General features: G+C 46.3%; 1 protein-coding gene across 1 annotated transcript in view; it reads left to right on the top strand.

Annotated features, from left to right (window-relative positions):
- LOC149337567 (ATP-binding cassette sub-family C member 3-like) overlaps nt 1-23,888 on the top strand; it is a 162,192-nt gene that overhangs the window by 34,176 nt on the left and 104,128 nt on the right. Inside the window, exons 5-7 of the mRNA XM_089553465.1 lie at nt 1,217-1,278; nt 6,824-6,940; nt 11,438-11,569. Coding sequence (XP_089409591.1) covers nt 1,217-1,278; nt 6,824-6,940; nt 11,438-11,569 — 311 coding nt within the window. The remainder of the gene's footprint in view (nt 1-1,216; nt 1,279-6,823; nt 6,941-11,437; nt 11,570-23,888) is intronic.

Here is a 23,888-nt window from a genome sequence, read left to right as displayed (position 1 = left end):
TCACGCACATTTGCTAGCTGCGTGTCAAATGATGTGCTGCGAAGGTACCTGAGAATTTTCATAATAATAATTCTAATAAATTTGCCGTTTAGAAAATAAATGGCAGAGAATGTTTACTACATTTGGATGAGTTATAAAGAACGGATTTGTGCTGCATAGAGGGTGACGACGAGCTGGAAGTGCAGCGGGATGGAGCTCTGGCGCTTCTCAGGAATACAGTTGGCGAGAGACAATTTTTATGCTTTAAACCAATGGATTAGTGCAACTTAGGTGAAAACGATTCGCGGGCAGTGCCGCGGGACGGGTGCTCACGCTTCTCGGACCTACAATCGGCAAGAGGCGATTGTTCTCGGCTCGGAACCACAGGATTAGTGCCACCTAGAAGGAGCCGATTCGTGGGCAGTGCCGCGGGACAGAGTACTCGGGCTTGTCGGGCATACAATCGGCAAGAGGGGATTGTTATCGGGTCGGAACGACCGGATCAATGCCACGTAGAATGAGAAGATGAGCGGGTAGTTCCATGGGGTGGAGTGCTCGCGCTTCTATGACGCACAATCGACGAGAGACGATTTTCGAAGCTCTTAACATTCGTGTCAGTGCCACGCAGGAGACGATGAGCGGACAGTGCCGCGGAGCAGAGTGCTCGCGCTTCTTGGACGTATAGTAGACAAGAGGTGATTTTCTAGGCTCTTAAGCTCTGGATTAGTGTCGCGTTGGAAACGATTCGCGGGCAGTGTCGCGGGATGGAGTGCTCACGTTTCTGAGACATGCAATGGGGAAGAGACGATTTTCTAGGCTCTGAAACCCAGGGTTACTGCTTTCGCGCGTATAAAAACGGTCTATAGAAGACTATAGACTTTTAGCAGGCTTTTTGTTAACCTCCCTGCCTTTCCTCTTATTTCTCCTTCTCCTATTGCCTTCATATAGATATTTCATATTGTATTGACTGCCAATAGCTTTTGTATTGCCTATGGAGAGTTCTCTAGGTTTTGTCTATAGAGTCTATAGACTTTATAAACAGTAGTGTGTGGACAGTCTATAGACTGTGTAATAAATTTTTGCAGGGGCGCACACAGCAAATTCATTGCTTCGGGTCCATCAAAGATTAGATGTTTAAAATCTGAGGTTCTTCTTCCTTCTGTTTGTGCAAGTTACTGAATATATTTAACGATATGTAGCGGGCTTGGACTGCAACGACCATCTTTTCTTATTTCAGATGTTAGTCGACGAGGATACATCGTCATTGCTTTCCCGACAAGCCTGCACAGTTCTCTTCCCGTGGGTACAATGATTACATTTTTCACATTTGAGGAACTAAATGTTGCTTGTTAGAAACTAAGTTTTTACTCGTGCGAGCTACAGACACAGCCGCTCTTTCGGTTGTAATTGCGAGCATCGTTTTCAGCAAAATAATTTTGTTCTGTATTAGTGTACCTATTCGCCAGAATATAGCGGCAGGCAATGGAGTGACAAACGAAGCACGTATTTAGATTTTTTTGTTTGGTTACGTGCACTGGAAAGGTTGCTTTGCCTACGTGCATGTTGAAAGTGCATATATATTGACACGATGTAGCCAAAATTTTTTGGTCCACACCGCAGGGGATAATGGCGTTTTCGTAATCCTAAAAACTGATATGGCTATTGCTAACCGGCAGCTACACCTCTCTAATTGCATCCAGTTGCGTAATAGTGATAGTTAAGAGGGTATTTATTTGTTAGCCAGCTTAGTACCTATGACGATTCACCAATTTTTCCGGTGTCCGCCAACACTGAAAACACTATGCCGCAAAAGCCGTATTTTTACCTAAAAGCCTATTTTTGAAAATTACTTAGTCTTCCCTGAAACGCCTGGCATGTATTTTGGTTGAACGTGACATGGCGTGCTGCAAAAAGCGCGTAAAATTCTCCTCTCGCCGTCTAGGAAAACATCTTTATGATAAGCTACGTAGCCGATATTGGCCTTTAAGACATTGTTAGAAAGAAAGGGCAGTTTTGTGTGCGCAATCAATTGCCGCCTTTGTGATGCTCTAGACACTGTTGAGCAACCATCAATTCCCAAAATGCAATGGACATTTGAGATATCTTGCAACCGACATTGAAAAAAAAAAGACAGTATGACACTGCATTCTGTGTGGTTTCTCACTGCACTGCCATTTGACGGGGAACCTTTAGACGTGTTCGTTCTGACTGCACTACACAGCCTCTGGAAAACGCACATGATAGACCGACGTTGTTAACCTGTTGTTTCTACAAAAGACCACTTCAGCAGAATGAGTGTTACCTAAAGGTTTGTGTGGTTTATTTGGATTTAACCTCCTAAAGGAACTCAGGCTTTGAGGGACGCCCTAGTGAAGGGCTCCGGAAATTTCGACCACCTGGGGTTCTTTAATGTGCACTGACATCGAACAGTACACGGGCCTCTAGAATTTCGCCTCCATCGAAATTTAGCCACCGCGGCCGGGACTGAACCCGCGCCTTTCGGGCCAGCAGCCGAGTGCCGTAACCACTGAGCCACCGCGGCGGGGAATTGTCTGCCTTGCTTTAATTTGAAGCAGAGTACCATCCGCTCTTAGTGCTGTGCTCTTCATTGTTCCTTTTCTGGAGCATCGTTGCTTAGGCGTGTCGTGTTGTGATGTAGTAGTGATGTGCCCCGTGCTGCGTGTTTTCTCATGCTGGGTTGTTTAGGTGGGTCGCGTTAAGCATTGTGTTGATTTGAGATGGTTTCCATCACGGCTTGTGCATAGATCATGTACGTAAAACATTGCTTCAATGTAATAAATACCATGTTTAAAAAAATAGCTCAATGGTTCTGGGCAGTGGGCTCTGAAGCTTATCTGTTCGCGCCGCCGCGGGTTCGATTCCCAGTCGTGGATATTGATGTGATTTCTCATGGCTAGGCTCTGAACCTCCAAACACACATCAGCAAGAGACGATTTTGCTCGGCTGTAAACCTCCGGATTAGTGCTCGCACTAAAAGGCTCCGTGAGGGCGAAAGAAACTATGTGAACTTACTGGGGGCAGCCGCAGACTGCAGAAAAAAACTGTTCTCCTCGCTCATGCGTGTATCCATCGGAGACAACAACGCGACCTTGTTTCCTTCAGTGCGATGTGCGCTGTCGCGAAATGTACACGTAAGCTTCGACAGATGCTGAAAAGTATGCGAACAGCACCCGCGCTCTAATTTACCTAATTCATCGCCTCATCTGAATGAAAAATTGGCTTTGGCTTAGCTCTGGTTAAACCTGAAGGATTGCCAAAGCAACATCTGCGCGTAGCCATGTATTGTTGCGTGAGCTACCCTGCCCACAGTCTCGCCGTTTCGCGCGCTCTTGCACGACCATACTGCGCATGCGCGATGAGCAAGTGACCTCCCTACGCGCAGCTGGCGTGCTCGCGCTCGCCATCCTTTCCTTAAAATGATCGGAGTGTAAAACGTTGACAATGCCAATGAACACGATGAACGCTGATGGCTTATGGCTTCAGCGCCGCGTTTCCGGCACAACGTTGTCAATGCCTGAAGCTCACATATCTCTTTCATAACCCCACGTACCTATAAGGATGATTTGGCACCCACTGACCCAGGGAGCCATTATGCGCACTTCCTTTCCTTAAAATAATCGGAAAGTAAAACTTGGTTTACCCCAATGCCAATGAACACAACGAACGCCGATGGCCTATGGCTTCAGCGCCGCGTTTCTGGCACAACGTTGTCAATGGCAACACATGCAGCGCACACCTGTCACTACCGCCAGTTACTTAAAGCATGGTTGAGGTGTCCACTATTCCAAGAGGGCAGTTATGCACCTTCCTTCTGGTTCAGGTGTCCACCGAGATGTGATCACCTCGCCCTCACCTCACGCTACGCATATCTTTGTATAGCAGATCTAAGCCACCGCCAATTTTATATCCACCACAAACCACGCAGATGGCGATGCGCAATGGCTACTGCGCATCAGAGAGAGAGAGAGAGAGAGAGAGAGACTGTCGGCGAGGCGATGGAGAGCGAACGGCGGCGGCCCCAGCGCGCCAGCTGTGCGCCGTGTGACGGCAACCGCTCCTCTCGCTTGCGCCGCTTGGCCTGTCCAGAGCTCCGCGAAATGGCTCGGCCACTAGCGTAGTGTTGCTTTCACAACGACAATTGTACGCACATTGCTCTTCAAACGGCAGGCTGTGCATGTAGTCGATTATCGCGCGTTTGTTAACTACGCACTAAGTATGATCGGCAGGCTGTGACTATGCATGCAACCAACTCGCCTAAAAGCTCGATTTACTAAAGCGGATCAGTTGTATGAAAACCCATCATCGTCAACGCTTAACGGGGCTGCAAGAAAAAGGCCACGCATAGGACGCTGCCCGTCAGCAAGAGCGCAGATACTATGTAAGGCAAGACCGATAGGTTGCGTCGCGTGATGAGGAATACCTCTTACCGAAATTCTTACACAAGCCAAAAATTTGTGTAAAGGCGAACCGTATCTGGCGCTGCTACATGCACACCCATATAGCTGCGATTGGCGATGTGTTTATGCGCTTTCTCGAGTAACGCTCATCCGCCGTCAGCTGTCGATTATAGTCGAAATACGAGGAAAGCACTTAGGTTAGCCGAGATTGCGAGGAGTCTGATATATGAAACAGCCCAAAGCAGACTGTGAGTAAAACCATAGCCATAGCCATGAATAAGCCATAGACGACGAGGTAAGTTAGAAGACAATTTCGCTTTTCTACTGCGGACCAGGGCTAGCAAAAAGTGGCTGCAAACGGAATTTCAGCGCAGTGCAGCGTAGCTGTGCATTATTTAACGTGAATACGGGGCCACAAGTTACTGCGTTTTCGTTTGCTGCCTCTTTTTGCTACCCCTGGCCCGTAGGAGAAAACCGGAGTTGTCTTCTAACTTGCTTCATCTATGGCTTACTCATAGTTTTGCTGCTAAAGATCAGTTGCAAGCACTTAATCTTAAAGGGGCTCTGAAACACATTTCAAAGAGAGAACATCCACTCGCTCAATCACTGCATTGTGTTGTCATTAACACCTGAGCCAAATCATACACTTCTACACGCAGCAGAGAACCAATCACGTGGCAAAGTTGGCGAGCCCTTTGCGGTGACTTTCTCATGCTCGCACCCTCTTCCGTTGCACCGCTCCTGCGTATATCAGTTCAGTGATGGCTTTTGGTTAGGTTCTTTAAGATGTCAGGACGCTGCGTTGGTTGCTGCCGACAAACAGCGTAGCTCCGGCTGCTCAGGAAGCTTCGCCTCCGGCGGTGAGGCCGGTGGAGGAGCGCCGACCTTTCAGCGGGAAAAAAAGTGACGGGAGTAGAGGGAAAGGCGTAAAGACGCTCGAATCAGAATTTTGAATGCAGATTGCTCAGCTTCTACAAAACGCATACAAATTTTTGCTAGAGGATGTTCATGAAGAGGCATGTCAAAGAAGAAAACCAGCCAAAAAAGACGAACGCCTTTTTGGCTGGTTTTGCTTCTCTGACATGCCATACCAACAGGCCCACCATTCTGCTGTGCTTCATGAAGCGGCGTCCTTTAACAACACAGGCATACATCAATTTTATTAGGTCCCCTTACAAAGCCCCTTTACGTGAAAAGCCGTTCATCGTCCTATTACTTAGCGTTTGGCCGGCACTTGTTCACTGTTTTTTTTTTTGCCGCAGCTTGTGTCTCGGGCATGAGAGCGGCTCTTTAGCACTATTGTTCGTTTTGCTGGTATAAAAATTACTACTTTTTCTTTATTAGTTTGGTTCACAGTTGGTTGGATGAATATCCGGTAAGAATTATAATTTTAGTGTCTATCTATAACTATTATAAAGACCGTATGACGCTCAAGACACACGGTTACACATTGAAAACGGCATGTAAAACACAAGAAATCCGGTCTTCTGAGAAAACACGTGCTATCACGCTGGGAGATAACAAGAATGAGCGAAACGTTGCCGAAGCGCTTCGTAATGGATCCGAAGAAGATTTCTCTGTGAGCACGCGTCGCTAACCCTTTGGTTTGAAAGCAAGTGCAAGTGCAAAGCAAGTGGAAATTTGAATGGTAGTATCTGATTTCTTAATGCCGCTCTCTAAGTATTGTGTCATGTCTCCGAACAAGGAATCTGTTTCATGACAAGCGCATGCTTTATTTCAGAACTGTGCCTAGGTGGGTACATCTCTCTCGAAGAAACAATGCAAAGAAGACTATCACATCTGCGTTCACTAGTTATTAAGGCTTCGGTGGGACAAAAAAGGATTTCACCCTCGTTTCTGATATTGTTTCCAACTAGGAAATTTTGTACAAGGCAGCTTTCCATATACTTCGTTAGTGCATGGCCACCTAGATGAAAGATTCAGACAACAAACAGCTCTTACTTCTCTGGGATGTATACTTCTATTCTTTAAAGATCATCATGGGGCCGTTGCTCTGCAGAACTCATTCTCATGGCGTATTTAGTTGCGGTACTTCTGTAGAAACCAATTTATATTCTTGCCTACGACTATGTGTTCCCATTGACAGCGTTCTTTCTGTTGTTCTTAAACGCTGCTCAATCATTGTGCCAGCACTTTATTAACAAAAACAGTCAATATTGCGTAGTCTCCTATCTGGTTAAAGCCAGAAATGCTCTCCCGAAACAAAGGCGGCAACTGGATGTTGACGTGGCAGTTTGGGTACGCAGGTCAAATGTCCGTAATTATGTTTTGAAATGTCTAAACTATGAACTCCTTGGCATTATTGAATTTATTAGTCAGCACTTATTAATCGGCAGTGCGTTTCAGATTTATATAAACATCTAAATAATTACGATATGATACTGTGGGTTAATGCATGAATGCAGGTTGTTCAAAGAAACGTTGCGTAAAGGCGCATCAGCTGCGGCTCCACTACCAGTACTGCGTAGAGGAATGCATTGCAAGAAACTGGTCACAACTCTAACAGCTCGCCTTTCAGCTAGGTAAGTGCCACCCTCCGATGATTACCCTTGTTCCCAGTAAGCCGTGTCATTAACGTACGCTTTAAACCTGCTTGCCTGAATGGTTGAGCCGCCAGCGCAGTTTTTAATTTCATGAAATCGTGCATTGTGCAAGAGAAGCGCAGCTCGGTTTTTTTTTCCAGGAAAGCTTAAAACATCTCGAGGCCGCTCTACAAGAAGGCGGTCTACTGAGGTGCGATGCATCACAAAACCGTACTGCCCGGCACCTGAAGGCGCAAGTTTGGAGTCACTGTCATGAACGCCTTCACTCGTAAAATCAACCTCTAATTGATTAGCACTAAGCCTTAATCGTACTGACTAACAGGATTGGGCACTCAGCTGGGCCGCTTAGAATGTATCTTATAGCTCTAGCATTGATCACAAATGCGTGCAACCAGTCTCACACGAAACAACATTAGGTTTGAAAACGTACGAACCTCTCAACTTTGTAATCTTTGTGGGTGTTAGCGGCGCTAGTGGGAGCCGACCATCGCAAATTTTGAGCGCTACACAAGCTAAGCAGTCGTAAACTTGGGTGTAAAAGTTATTTTGCAGTGCGCATCGGCCAAATTGGTAGTGAAATGCCGCGCTTAAGGCAAGTGCGTGAGAAAAGACCTACTTGTAAGAAAAGTGGCGAACACAGATATTGCGCTTTGATCTTCTGTGTATCGCTGATTTATGCCATTTCGTTTGGAGAACAAGGAACTGCAAGTGTGGTGGTGTGCGCGGATAGAGAAACGATTGCACCCGATCGTTGCAGCGAGAGGCAACCCTTAAGTAAAGGGTTTACTCGGTATGCCTAATGCACTTCATGATGTTTAGTTTAAATATTACTACATTGAGGGCGATAAGAAGAACCTTTGCTATGCACACTTTATTGTTGTTACCACCTGAGCTTGCACCATGAGAGTCATCCCTTTTGCCAGGTTATGCCGATTCACTTTCTTTGAACTTGGCATTGCTAAAATTCCGGTTCTTCACTTTTTCTGTTCAGCTTGGTTGGGAAGAGAATCAACACAGATAAAAGAAGCCTTTATGTAAATTGATTTCCAGCTGTTAGCTTACTTCAGAACAAGAGACTGGACGCGGTAAACAAAGCGATTAGCATTTTCAACAGCGCAAAAAAATGAGGAATACGCAAGAAACACACACATCCCCATGAAGCGCTGACTATGAACGATATTTTTGTTAGAAAAGACTCATGCTTATAAAGTCTTTCAACTTAGCGCGCGTAGGCGCACAACGCATAAGAAACATACACACAGAAAAAAAATAAAACCACGCGCGTCCATTAACCTCATGAAGCTGCAATACTTTCGCCAAGATAATCCAGCTCGATCGGGTGTAACGCCACCGATGGTTTCGCAGCACACAGGGAGCGCAATGTGGTGATTAGATATGCTCCGGCTATTTCCCGATAAGCTGATTTTTGTTCCTATGGACAGAGTCGGTGGCCCCCTATTCCGGTGAACATACGTTATAATTTTCTTTGCCACAAACGCGGAAGATTGAAAGAAGCGGCCAAGGCCTCCAGCGAACGCTTGTGTTCTTTGAGACGAGCGTTCCCATCTGCCCATAATAAACTTTTTTTTGCACGAGAGCGGTACTTTGCACATAAGCCCTCCGTTGCAAGGAGCATATCTGTTGGCTTGTTTGACAGCGCCCCTTCCAGTATTGGGCTTGGATCCACTCGCCAACTTCTTCTGGCCGCGGCACATCTTCTGCCAACCTTGTCATCATCATTCTCATTAGCAGCACTATCACCAGCCTGACTACGCCCACTGCAGGGAAAAAGCCTCTCCAATGTTTCTCCAATTAACCCTGTCCTTTGCGAACTGCGGCCGCCGTATCACCGTAAACTTCATCCGCCCTCCTAACTTTCTGCCACTACCTGCTACGCTTGCCTTCTCTTGCAATCCGTTCCGTTAACCTTGCGCTGAGCAGTAAAAACCAGTTGTGAGCCGAACCTGGCCGCAACTTTGTTGAGACGATGGGAGACACTGCGTAGATATGGGATGGGTGCAATTTTTTAGCTTTTGTCACCACAACCTTCTCTGGCTTTTGGGCAACTTTGTTTCATCCTCACCAAGAGGCTCCGCTCCAAACTCGTGAGACTGACAAACACAGCCTCCTTAAACCTTGTAGCCTCTGCGCAGAACCTGCCGTCTCGTAGATGTGGGAAATACTTTTGGGTTGACGATCTAAAATATGACACGGCTATGGGTTCCTTAACAAGCCCCGAGTGCCCAAAATTGTGGCTGAAAAGTGATTTTTGCGGTATTGGTGCATATTTACAGCACACGTGATCTTTATTCAGGTACAAACTAACGCCCATAAACTGGATATGCCGATTCCCGGGTATCTAAGTACTGTACTTGAAGCCCTTTCTCTTTTCTTTGAAAAGTTTCAACAGGCCTGCTGAGGTTCTCATGTCTCTCCCTTTTCTAGTGAACAACAAGTGGTCGTAATATAGCGGAATACATTATTTGCCAGAAGCCCGATGTCGATCAGCAGAATGGAATGTTGGGCTTGTTGGAAGCTGTTCATGGCAAAAATGGGGGCTGAAACAAAACAGAGACATAGAAGACTACAGGACGAGAGCCCGATGTCGACTTCCAGTGCCTTGTTCACCATTTCAAGCAATATGTCAAGTGGTGTGTACTGCTGAGCACAAGGTCGGCCAAATATGTGCCGCGGTCAGGAAGAAGCTGGACGTGTCGAGGCCCTATGCGAGAAGGTGCGCTGTCAAGCACGCTAACAGATATGCTTCGAGCAACATAGGGGTCTATGTACAAAGTACGTCTCTCTTATGGAAAAGTTTGTTAAGTTTATTATGGAAAGACGGGCAAGTGCCTCATTGTTCGTCTCAGAGAACACGAGTGGTCGCTGGAGGCTTTGGCTGCTTCTTCTAATCTTGTCATCTGTTTACGCGACTGTGGCAAAGAAAATTCTACTTCTGTTAGAAAATTCTACTGTTGAGAAAATTCTACTTTGCCTCTAGGCAAAACAGCACAACACTAAGAGAAATTGCAAATCTGCATGAAAACGTTCCAGCGTACATCACTCGCTCTCTAGAAATCTATAATGTTCCTCTTTCTCGAACGAACTATGGACATCACATGCTGTGTATACACTTCCGAGGCTACTGAATTCATATCTCGCACAAGGCATAAACATCTGTAATCTCTCACTAACCGACTTTAAGAAACTTATTTAACTCTTGCGCTCAACATACATAATTTCATTGAATTATTATTTTTTTCCCTCCTGAGCAATTTCTGCAAAGGTTTCTGTATGTATGTGTTGTTTGTTACACATGTTTGTGGAACACCCACAAATCATATCTTCAGTTGTGTGTGCGATCAATTGCTGTTTAACTTTATCAAGTTTGTGTTACATTTAGCAGGTTGTTTAAATTAATAAGCTGACTCATTTTATCTGTAAATTGTTGTAAGAAACTGTGCATGTGTTTCCTCTGCTGCTGCCATTGCACTGGGACTGAAGACCTTTCAAGCTGCTTTATGCAGCTTTTGCCTCAGTTTCCACCATTCTCTTCAAAATGGAAAATAAATCAAACCAAATCAAATCATAATAATATCGTATGTTCATCGGAGTTGGGAGGCACCGACGTTGCACAGCTGTGCCGGGAAATAGCACAATAACACTCCGCGTGTGTCGCCAAACCTTGGGTGGCATTACACTCGATAGAGCTGCATTATCCCGCTGGAACTATTGCAACTTCAAGAGGTTAGTGCACGCGTATGGCTTGAGTTGTTTGTTTGCTTTCTCTGTGTGTTTTTCTATGCCTTGCTCGCCTGAGCGCGCTCGATTTCGATGCTTCCTAAGCCTTAGTCTTTCCTAAAAAATATTTATTTCATAGTCTGGGCTTCGTGTTTGTGCGTACGTGTTTCTTGCTTATTCCTCGTCTTTAGCTGTGTTCAAAATGCTATACATTCGCTAACTCGCCCAGTTTTCGGTTTTATTGAAGGATAGGGACACGGCACAATACAGAAATAACTGTAACCTGGACACCGGGTGAAACGACAAGATTCCCAGAGATCTTGGGGAAGTGCTTTTTATGACCACTGTTATGAATGGCGCGTGCATATGCGAACAGTCGGATTTCTTTCTGCGAAGGAAATTAAATTCTGGCCACTGATACAACACTTCCGCGTGGTTTTGATTGCCTTGCTCTGTTCTTGACAAATGATGCGTAGATTTTTAAGCTTTACTTCTTTATTTTTTATTCATTCAGCGAAAAGATACGAAAAAAGTGCGGTAAGAGTTTCCGCGTGGTTATGTTCATCGGATGCAATATCTTGTTTTCGAGTTAGTCACTCCTGCGAACTAATGTGGAGAACCCACTGCTCCCTTTTAAAGTATTACTGACTCAAGTGCAAAACTGGCTAATCAAGGCAGAGGCGTCCTTGCAGTTGATCATAATGTGTGTTTTGTCGATTTTCACTTTGTCCTTTTCAGGCGAAGTGCAGCAAGGAGCCGCGTGGTATTCACGCTTACCCTCTTCAAAGTGCTCTGGGTGGACCTGTTGCGAATAGTTTTATCTATGGTGGGATACTACACTTCCCTCTGCGCAAAGATACCAGCGCTCGAGTAAGTGGCATGTTTTATAACAATGGTCATTGTCACTGTGCAAAGCCTCAGTGTCGCCGAGTTTGAACGGTCTTTATCGCGACGCTTCAAATTTCTCATGGACGATTCATTAGAGGAAGAAGGCACCTGATGGCTCAGTATTACGCGCAAACGTTTGCCTGCCTCTTGTAAAAGATGACAACAACAGTTTAAGGGACGGAAGTCCTTCTCGCTAGAGTTGGCTTGCAGGCACTCACCGTGTGTGCACCTTCGCGAATAGAGAATAGCCAGTTCTTCACTAGCCGTTTTACGCGACAGCGTATAAAGCTCGTACGGTCGAAAAGCCGTCGGCGTAGCAGTAGACGGCACCGCATGTCGGAAATAATCGGGGGCTGCGCAAAAAAAATTGTATCGTAGTACTAACTACCCAAACTACCGGCGAAGAAAAGCTTGATTCTCGCCTGGACCCGACAACAACGCCTTCTGACATAGAGGAACTTTTGGTGGACACAGTAGGTGACAAAGTTGTTACTTGCACAAAACTGAAAACGAAAACGATACATATTGCTCCTGTCGCGTTTCTGTAGATGAGCATTTATTTGAACTTGTGAGCAAACCGGAAGTGTGGCCTGATGGTTGCGTATTTCGCCCTTTTTATGGAAAGCTGCGGTCCTCACGGCGCTTTGATGACCCTAATGGTGCTCTAACCACATCCGAAAATGGCACAGGAAATTAAGCTGTATTACCAAAACACGTGAGGGCTGCAAACTAAAAGGGAAGCTCTCTTCGCGAATGCATACGAATGTGAGTACGACATCATGTGCCTGACGGAAACGTGGCTAAACTCATCATATTCAAGTGCGTCTTATTTCTCTGATGAGTACACTGTTTTCAGGGCCGATAGGGTGTATTCTGGCAAGATTAAATACGGGGGCGAAGTTCTGATAGCCTGCCGATCTGTGCTAAATACATTTAGGAGACCAGACTTAGAGACATACGAAGAACGTGTGCGGTTGGAAATTCCAACGTGTGACAAATCGCACTATCTAGTCGGTTGTTACTATTTTACTCCAAATTCTGCTCCTAACGTTTTTACCGATCATTTTTGGATATTGGGGAAAAATTTTTTCGATATACAAGGTTCGCATCTACGGGGACTTTAATCTTCCTAAGGTCGATTGGCCCACTGGTTTGGTCACTAGTGACTGCACAGCAACTCGAGAAAAAGCCGAATGATTAATTGATTTTAGTAATTTTCATGGTTTATATCAATTTAATACAATGAAGAACTGTGCTGGAAACATTTTAGACCTAATTCTATCTAATGTGCCTCGTTTTGGCGTGCAAGCGGTGCGCGATCATCTTGCTCTGGTAGACAAATATCATTGCCCGTTTACCGGGAAATGAGAAAGTGAATGTTGGTACCAAAGGTATTCATTGTGCAGAAAAATTGTGAAAAAACTGATTGCACGTGATAAAGCCGAGTACCACAAACTTCTTGAACAGAACATTAAAAAGGAACCAAGCAGTTTTTGGGATTTTGTGCGCAAGCAAAGAAATGATAAGGTTAGTGCTGCTGTGATAAAAACGCGCGATGGCATCTGTATTAAACCTCAAGATGTGCGTAAAGCTTTTGCTGATCACTTCAGCTCTTGTTTTGTGCGCCATGATAACACAATTGCTATCATCACTCTTGAAGGCAGCGCTAACTGTTTAGCTTATGATATTGTCACCGAGCATGAGGTTCTTTAGGCGATTCAGAAACTTAAGCCAAAACTTTCAACAGGAATTGATAAAATTCCTAGCTTAATAATCAAAAGATGCGCTGGCATTTTTGGCCCTGTTTTGGCGCATTTGTTCAACTTAGCGTTGCGAACTGGTGTTTTCCTTGTCATTGGAAGGTGTCAGTAGTTGTTCCTGTATTCAAGTCTGGCGATGCTTGTGATGTAAACAATTTCGACCTGTGTCACTAATTTGTTCTTTTGCGAAAGGTTCTGAAATGATTATGTACGAACGCATGGGCTCATACTTCAAACGGAAGATCTCAATTATGCAGCACAGTTTTGTGAAAGGTCGACCTGTGGAAACGAATTTATGCAGCTTTCTTGACTATACTGGGCCACATGTATTTAATCGTGGTGAGGTGGTGGTGGTGTGACACTTTTTTTATTAACAGCCTCTATGTTAGGCGTTCAATAGGTCCTGGGCCAAGGTGACGAGGGCGCGTTGCAGGTTCAGGTCCCAGGAGGAAAGCCAGATGGGCCACGGTGGGGGTGGCGGGAAAGGATAGGACGGGGACTGTAATGCTACGTGGCATTGTGTAAGGCAGTGTTCTATGTCTGCATATATGTGTGGACAGTTTGGGCACTGAGGTGTGGAAGTGTGCCGGTACAGATAAAGTTTGGCTGGTGTACGTAGGAGTTAAAGTTAGACTTAGCTGATTTACCGCCACCGCATCCATCCTTATCGATTCGTGAAGCTCGCATTCTTCGCCGAATATAATACTGGTGAGGTAGATGCAATCTACTTTGACATGACTAAAGCTTTATATATGGTTTCCCATGAGGTACTTCTGATGAAGATGGAAAGATACGGACTTTGCCCCATGTACTGCAGGTGGCTCGAAAGCTACCTTGGCAGCCGCCGTAACATGGTCCGATTTTCCGGCTGTGTGTCCAACGAATTTCTATAATCTTGGGGAGTGCTTCAAGGCTCCAACTTAGGACCGCTGTTGTTTTTAGTGTTTGTTAATGATTTGCCGCTCCATGCCAAGAACTCGAGAGTTTTGCTCTTCGCAGATGATGTCAAATTATTCCGTAATATTGGAGATATTGAGGACTGCCGCCAATTGCAAGCTGACAGTAACAACGTTGAGAATTGGTGTTTGATGTATCGCTTAAAACTGAATATAGAGAAGACTTCCGTCCTGTCTGTAACTAGGAAACGCGAAACAGTTACGTTTGATTACACACTTTGGGCGTGTCAAATTTCTCGTGTGGCCCATGTACGAGACCTTGGTGTTATTGTTGATTCAAGGCTTGATTTTAGGCTGCATGTAAATTCAATTGTGTTACTCGCAGTAAAGTTCACAGGTTCTTCTCCTTCCTTGCACTAGAGGGTGCCCCGCCAGAGACGGTTTAACTCGAAGACTGAAGCTTGATCTTCGCACCAGGGGTGCCCCGTCAGAGACGGTCTCAAGATGAGTTGACACGCAGGGATAAAAAAGGGAATAACTGAAGATTTATATACAAATATTTACAGAATATACAAGTTAGATACAACGGCAAAAAGACAAACAAGCAAAAGGCGGAACCGGCTAATACTAGGGGAGGCCCCTACTCGGCGTAGCCGAAGATGCGTAGCATCTCACCTTAGCGCAGAACCCCGCTTCCGGCTCCGGGGCCCGGTTTTAAAGCCTTAAAGGCCCGGCCCACATTTGGTCGCTTCCAATCATGTTGCACTGCTCACATGATTGGTTTACCGAGAGCATGGCCAGCCCTGCAGCTTCCGTAGGGCACAACGCCCTTTCCACAAACAAGAACGCACGGTCGTGCCAGCACGTGCGGAGTCGGAACATTCTCTCCGCCACAAAATAAAATAAAAACAAACACAAATATACATTCGTGCCAGCACGTGCGCGAATCGGTACCGCGGGACGGTGGACATCCGTAGTTCCCGGCGCGTTCGCGAGCGGTCGCGTTCCAAGAAAGGAGACGCTCCGCTTTGAGCGCCCCTAGCCGCGTTCCAATGACCCCACGTACACTGCCGATCCCTTACACGCCCTTCCCAAGATTCTACAAAGGGCTCAAATGCCACTTTTAGAATTATAACGAGAAGGGATCGGTACGGGTCGCAAAACCACCCTGTGGGTGACATACCGCAGCTACACCAGCAATGGCACCAACAAAAGCAAAAGCAAAATGCACACAGGCACCAACAGAACATAAGCAAATGGCACAAATACACACGGTGGCATGTCTGCCGTGCGCCGTAACACGGCGTCCATGTAACCAGTTCACTTGCATGCACGCCCGCGTCCTACTCGCGAACGAACACACACACACACCGAAACTCGCAACTGGAGCGTTCAGTAGCACTCGCACGACGTCCGTAAGTGGCCACGTGAGCCTCCTTAGTCGCACCGAGCGTCCCTGTGTGCGTTTCGAGCCAACACGTGTCTCGATCGACACGATTAACGCCTAATGTCCGCTACGCTCATTAGACTGATGCCACAGCGGGGCAAGAACTCCACAGCTGGTGTCCTCCAGGATCAAACACGTCATGATCCTCTATAGGTCCAAATCTTTGACCATGCGACGCCCCTAAGGGCACCCTCTCGTCGGCGCGCCCGTACGGACCGCGTGCTGCGTAAGGAACATATCTCTTGCCTAGTTCAACTGTAACAGTGCGGCCGGCCTTGCTGAACATAATTTGGCGTACCGCAGCACGGAACGTACTGTTCCACGCGCCGACATTCACTGTGAAGGCTATGCGCCTGTCCCCTGGTACTTTGGAGCGTTTGGAGCTATTTGCACCGTTCCTGCACGGGCAAACATTTAAATCGCCGCTCCCTGCTTGATAGACGCTGGCCGGCTTCGTGGCATCGTCTGCTGCACGAGCTGACTCGCCGTCGCTTGACCCGAGCTTGCCTTGCGGCAAGTCGCCACTCATTTCCGGGTACTCAAATGGCCTGGCCGGACACACATCGGGTGCGTTCCACAACTGTGCGGCGCTCTGCCCGGTCGGCAAGCAGGCCCACCTCCGCTATCTGCCTCGGAAGAAGGGCTCTTGCCACCAGCAACGCTACGGGGCACTTCATGCCCTATGGCCGACACAGTGTGTGTTCGCAGCAACGCCAGATTTTCACCTGTTACTAGCTCCGTGTCAGAGGTCACAGTCTTATTCATAGAGCCTGCAGGAATTCCACCGCTGTCCTGCTTGTTATCGCACACCTTGGTCTCGATTGGCCCTAGATCATGAGAATTGGGCTGCTCCTGTTCTTTGCTAGCCGCCCGCGGTGGCGGAAAAGCTGTGATATTTCCGCGTCCTTCAGTAATCCTGTTTTCACTTCCTGAACCTTTTGCGGCGTTTCCTAACAAAGATGCGTTCCCGCATGCCGGCTGATTGCTTTCAGCGTCCTCACTGCTGTTTCCCTGACCTGTGCATGACAAGCATACACCTTTGTCTTCCAGCACAGGCGGCCTCACTTCTCTGGACTCGGAGCAGTTCTCCCTGGCTAGCTGACTAGCTCTCCTCGACTCTTTGAGCTCAGCCAGCTCGAGCTCTAGCTGCTGGCGCCTTGGTTCTAACGCCTGCAAATCCGGAGGTTTTTCCTCGCATAGCGGCGCCTTTCCTCCATTCACTTTTGCCAGCTCAGCCTGATAATAAGCTAAGCGCGCCTTCGCCAATTCTACTCGGTGCCTGACATCAAGTGAGGGCCGGCTTGGATAACTCTCCACACCTCCTTCCGTACCCGTCAACTGTCCTACCGGCTCTAACACATGAACAGGGACGTGAACAATACGACCAAGGAAACTCACGGTTTCGATGCGTCGATCCGCATTGCCAGCTTCCTGTTGTCGGCGTCCACCGCCACTTTCACCGCACGCTGCGATGAGCTGTCGCACGCCGCTGGTCCTGTGCCCGCTGTCGTCACTTGCTGCGACCCGCCGGTAACCGTCGAGGTCTCGACGCGCTGCTTTTCTTAACCGGATGCAGTCCCGCGTCGCTGGTCCGCTGCCGTGGCCCTTGCCGCTGTCTCTCCGCAGGTCCTTTCTCGAACGCTGCTGTTACCTGACCGTCGCCTTTCTCCTTGCGTTCAATCTTCTTCCTGCGCCGTCTTCCGATGGCCGCAGGATCCTGTCGACTGCGCCAGTAAAGTTCACAGGTTCTCCTTCCTTGCACCAGAAGTGCCCCGCCAGAGACGGTTTGTTTAACTCGAAGACTGAAGCTTGATCTTCGCACCAGGGGTGCCCCGTCAGAGACGGTCTCAAGATGAGTTGACACGCAGGGATAAAAAAGGGAATAACTGAAGATTTATATACAAATATTTACAGAATATACAAGTTAGATACAACGGCAAAAAGACAAACAACCAAAAGGCGGAACTGGCTAATACTAGGGGAGGCCCCTACTCGGCGTAGCCGAAGATGCGTAGCATCTCACTTTAGCGCAGAACCCCGCTTCCGGCTCCGGGGCCCGGTTTTAAAGCCTTAAAGGCCCGGCCCACATTTGGTCGCTTCCAATCATGTTGCACTGCTCACATGATTGGTTTACCGAGAGCATGGCCAGCCCTCCAGCTTCCGTAGGGCACAACGCCCTTTCCACAAACAAGAACGCACGGTCGTGCCAGCACGTGCGGAGTCGGAACATTCTCTCCGCCACAAAATAAAATAAAAACAAACACAAATATACATTCGTGCCAGCACGTGCGCGAATCGGTACCGCGGGACGGTGGACACCCGTAGTTCCCGGCGCGTTCGCGAGCGGTCGCGTTCCAAGAAAGGAGACGCTCCGCTTTGAGCGCCCCTAGCCGCGTTCCAATGACCCCACGTACACTGCCGATCCCTTACACTCGCATTGAGGCATATTGGTCTTATCTCTATACAAACAAAAAAATTTCGACGGCACGAATGTCTACGCACATTATACCGTGCCCTTGTGAGACCGCACCTTGAGTTCGCGTCAGTATCCTGGAACAGCGTATCTGTCGCCTATTGCACGAAAACTGAAAATGTCCAGCGTAAGGTCATACGCATCTATTATGATAGATATATTGGTCGCCGTCGTTCCTACGACTATGATTCTCTCTTGGCAGACCTCAATATGTGTACCCTTGGCGACAGGCGACGCATACGTGACATGCAGTGTTTGCAAAAACGCCGTGCGCGGTTTCATTAACTGTGGGACCTTACTGATGTCGCTGAATTTTCGTATGCCGCATGCAAATGCCGCAAAATGTTTCGACACATTTTATCCCGATTAGCACGCCATCTACCAATGACTCGTTCTCAAATCCTGTATAACAAAACGTTTATTGACATGGACATATTTGCCTAATTGTTGTTTTCATGCCCGGTTTTAAATGTTTTTAAGTGGTCATTCTGATGTATCTGGCCTAGTGTGCTGTCGTTTAGGCCACTTGGTTGTTGAGGCACAAACATATCTATCTATTCCGTCCGTCCGTCCGTCCGTCCATCCGTCCATCCATCCATCCGTCCATCCGTCCATCCATCCGTCCGTCCGTCCGTCCGTCCGTCCGTCCGTCCGTCCCTCCGTCCATCCATCCATCCATCCATCCATCCATCCATCCATCCATCCATCCATCCATCCATCCATCCATCCATCCATCCATCCATCCATCCATCCATCCATCCATCCATCCATCCATCCATCCATCCATCCATCCATCCATCCATCCATCCATCCATCCATCCATCCATCCATCCATCCATCCATCCATCCATCCATCCATCCATCCATCCATCCATCCATCCATCCATCCATCCATCCATCCATCCATCCATCCATCCATCCATCCATCCATCCATCCATCCATCCATCCATCCATCCATCCATCCATCCATCCATCCATCCATCCATCCATCCATCCATCCATCCATCCATCCATCCATCCATCCATCCATCCATCCATCCATCCATCCATCCATCCATCCATCCATCCATCCATCCATCCATCCATCCATCCATCCATCCATCCATCCATCCATCCATCCATCCATCCATCCATCCATCCATCCATCCATCCATCCATCCATCCATCCATCCATCCATCCATCCATCCATCCATCCATCCATCCATCCATCCATCCATCCATCCATCCATCCATCCATCCATCCATCCATCCATCCATCCATCCATCCATCCATCCATCCATCCATCCATCCATCCATCCATCCATCCATCCATCCATCCATCCATCCATCCATCCATCCATCCATCCATCCATCCATCCATCCATCCATCCATCCATCCATCCATCCATCCATCCATCCATCCATCCATCCATCCATCCATCCATCCATCCATCCATCCATCCATCCATCCATCCATCCATCCATCCATCCATCCATCCATCCATCCATCCATCCATCCATCCATCCATCCATCCATCCATCCATCCATCCATCCATCCATCCATCCATCCATCCATCCATCCATCCATCCATCCATCCATCCATCCATCCATCCATCCATCCATCCATCCATCCATCCATCCATCCATCCATCCATCCATCCGTCCGTCCGTCCGTCCGTCCGTCCGTCCGTCCGTCCGTCCGTAGTAATTTGCGGTTTAGCGATTGATGATTGATTAGTGTTTGACAGGCAATGACAAGTTAATGAAATCATTGTATTTAATTGATGAATTAAGGAATTGAAACATGAAAAAAGGAAGTGCAGAGCTGTCAAAATGCTCAGAATGAGAAGCAATTGCTTGACCATTGTAATTAAGGTAATTTAGTGTAATTAATCAGGTGATCAGTTAATTCATTGAAACAATTGAAAACGCGACAAATGCGTTCATTTATTTATTTAATCACACTCCACAACCACCTGCAACACGCTGTCGTGTTCCATACCTAAAGGTGAAGCTTAAGCGCCCCGCATTTTTTTCGTAACAGGTCATTGAGAAGATGAAGCAAACGAAAACTTCATTATAGAAGCTTATATATGAGATTTTAGGGCTGTACATTGATTCATCATCATCATCAGCCTGACCACGCCCACTGCAGGGCAAAGGCCTCTCCCACGTCTCTCCAATTAACTCTGTCCTTCGCCAGTTGTGGCTACCATATTCCCGCAAATTTCTTACTCTTCCGCCCACCTAACCTTCAGCCGCCTCCTGCTACGCTTGCCTTCTCTTGGAATCCACTCCGTCACCCTTAAGGACCAGCGGTTATTTTGCTTTCGCATTACATGCCCTGCCCAAGCCCACTTCTTCCTCTTGATTTCGACTAGGATGTCATTAACCCGCGCTTGCTCTCTCACTCACTCCGCCTGCTTCTGATCTCTTAGCGTTATATCTATCATTTTTCTTTTGCATAGCTCGCTGCGTTGTCCTTAGCTTAAGCTTAACCCTCTCTGTTAGCCTCCACGTTTCTGCCCCATAGGTGAGCACCCGTAGGATACATCTGTTGTATACTTTTCTCTAGAGGGATATTGGTAAACTGCCATTTATGATCTCAGAGCACCTGCCATATGTGCTCCACCCCATTCTTATTCTTCTAGTTATTTCCCTGTCACGATCCGGATAAGCTGTCACTACCTGCCTTAAATAGACATATTCTCTTACTACTTCCAGCACCTCGCCACCAATAGCGAACTGCTGTTCTCTTGCTAGACTGTTGAATATTACTTTGGTTTTCTGCATGTTAATTTTTAGCCCCACCGTTCTCCTCTGCCGGTCTAACTCATTGATCATGCCCTGCAGTTCATCTCCTGAATGACTTAGCTAGGCAATGTCATCAGCGAATCACAGATTACTTAGGTATTCTCCATTAACTCTTATCCCCAACTGTTCCCATTTCAGGCCTCGGAATACCTCCTGTTAGCAGGCGGTGAATAGCATAGGCGAGATCGTGTCTCCCTGGCTGACACGTTTTCTTATTGGAATTTTATTGATGACTTTATAGAGAACTATGGCAGCTGTTCAATCGTTATAAATATCTTCCAATATTTTCACATAACACTCTTCTACGCCCTGATTCCGCAATGGCTCCGTGACTGCATAGGTTTATACTGAGTCGAATGCATTCTCGTAATCAATGAACGCTATGTACAGGGGCTGGTTATATTCTGCGCATTTCTCTATCACCTAATTGATAGCGTAAATATGGTCTATTGTTGATTATCCTTTACGAATTTACTTTGATTTACTTTGACTGTTACTTTTGCGAAGGTTGCTGAACATGTAATAAATAATCGCCTGTATAATTATCTGGCACGACACAAAATTATTGCAAAAGAGCAATATGGTTTCCAAAAAAATAAAACAACAGAATCTGCTTTGCTTAATATTAAGGAACAGCTAATTGACAATATAGAGAGAAGACTAGTAACAATAGGAATTTTTCTTGATTTAAAGAAAGCTTTCGACTCGGTAAAACACGATATCCTTCTCCAAAAACTGGAACGGTACGGGGTAAGAGGTCTTGCTCTTGAGCTTCTCACCAGTTATTTAAAAAATCGTTTTCAAATAACCCAAATAAACGCAGTATCATCAACACCAGGGGAAATTGTAGTTGGTGTACCACAGGGTTCTATTTTAGGACCGATACTATTCCTTCTGTACATTAACGACATAGTGAACATACCTCAGACTAAGAATATTATTATTTACGCAGATGATACTAATGTGTTCTTTTCAGGAAATAATATGGCTATCTTAGAAAAAGAAGCAAACGTATGGCTACAAGAACTTTCTTCATGGCTGGAATCTAACCAATTGAAACTAAATGTTGAAAAGACTAAATATGTCGTATTTAGAGCCAAAAACAAGATGATTACTGATAGTTTTCAACTGAAATTTCAAAATTCAACTCTACTTCGTGAAAATTCAATAAAATTTTTAGGAGTAATTTTCGAGCAGCACTTACTGTGGAATGACCATTCAGATTATTTACGCAGTAAAGTATCGCGGTCAGTGGGCATAATAAACAGACTACGAATGCTTGTACCTGTCAGATGCAAACTACAGCTATACTACTCTTTAGTTCACTCCTATATACATTACGGCCTACTTGTGTGGGGTACAACAACACTTACTAATATAGCAAAATTATTTGCGCTGCAAAAAAGGGCTATCCGAGCTGTATTCAACCTTACACTCAGCCAAGACACAGGGGAGGTTTTTAGAAAACACAAGTTACTTAAAATACAAACAATGTATGACAAAAAACTGGCTATATACATAAAGAATCAAATAAAATACAGTAAAGAAACATTTCAGAACACATATCTGCACATGCCTGGACTATATAACTTCCGAACAGCTAGTTTCCATGTTTCAAAGTCCCGTACAAATTATGGCCACCAAATGTTGACATTTATGATACCGCGAGTTCTAAATGCTTACGCCCCGCTACTTTCTACGGCAATGGAAAAACGAAGTGACCAAAGCTATAACTGAGCCGTGCATGATATGCTACTTTCGTGACAGTGCTGTATAAGTAAACACCGTTGTATCTTTTTTGGTATCAAATCTGTATACTACTGCCAATTTAATTTTAACCTGCGTTTTTTTTTCTGTTCGAAGTCGGTTGCTGTCAAATGCTTTGACTGTTTGTTATAATTTGTTGTTTGTTTTTTGTATAGGAGGGCAGGCCTTAGTCAGTTGTTGTTTAACGCCTTTTGCCTGCTCGTCCTTGGTTTACGTATGCATTGTAAACCAAAAATAAACCAATAAAAAAAACTTTGATCAGTGGTTCCGTTCTAAGAAAAAAGCTTATCCTACAAGAGGATCTGTTTTTTAGAAATTGAAAATGAAGAAGGCCACCATTGTTTTTTATCATGGAGGAAGGAAAGCTTAGAAGAGGCCGCTGCTATCCCAGCTGCACGCCAAAAAGTACGGCGGAAGTGACATGCTTTCGCAATGACTTCTGGGAGTCTTTGGCCGGGGGCACAGCTAATAATAACGTCTGATGCAGCGGCGTCGTCTGGTGCATTGTCTGCTGCCAACTAGGAGCTGGGAAGCTCTCTCATCCAGCTTCAAAAAAATGTGACGTAACGGCCTCTCCTGCCTTCTTCCCTTCGTCCCTTACTACTAGAGACGTTTCAACGGGGGGTGCAGGGAGCGTGCGTAACAAGGAATTACAGTTTAATTGCTGCGATTTAGTATGCTACTTGTCGATTGAATTGTTAATACTTACAAGTGCAGGCGAGGAAATAATTTCTTGTCAGTAGTGAGCAAGTGCTCCCTCCCTTAGTCGTTGTAGTGGGCAGGTTGATGCTCGTACTTGGCGATAGTTTTGGAGGCCATTTTTTTGTTTTTTAAATCGCTACAATGCTGTTGTTGCAGCGCCATCTCTGGGTGAAAATAGTGTGCGAGGAAGACGGAGAGACACCACAAGCCGCGTGTCTTTTCACCTCTTTGTTTCCTCAATATTCATTCCTATGTTCTCAACATCTCTCAAAATTCGTTATGCGCTTTCCCCGATTACTCAGTTTTTATTTATGAACCGTGTGAATGAATTTCTCCCATGTTTGGTTCAGCACCAAACATTGGCCAATCCCCACAGTGTGTATGAGCCATTGCTTCAGAGGCAACGACAGCAATGACAACATCAAATCTCTCGGGCTCCGGAGCAGCGTTGGAAGATT

This window comes from Amblyomma mixtum, chromosome 7 (assembly GCF_055824585.1).
Source record: "Amblyomma mixtum isolate Tamu chromosome 7, ASM5582458v1, whole genome shotgun sequence".
NCBI lineage: Eukaryota > Metazoa > Arthropoda > Arachnida > Ixodida > Ixodidae > Amblyomma > Amblyomma mixtum.
This window is presented reverse-complemented; position numbering and strand designations above follow the sequence as displayed.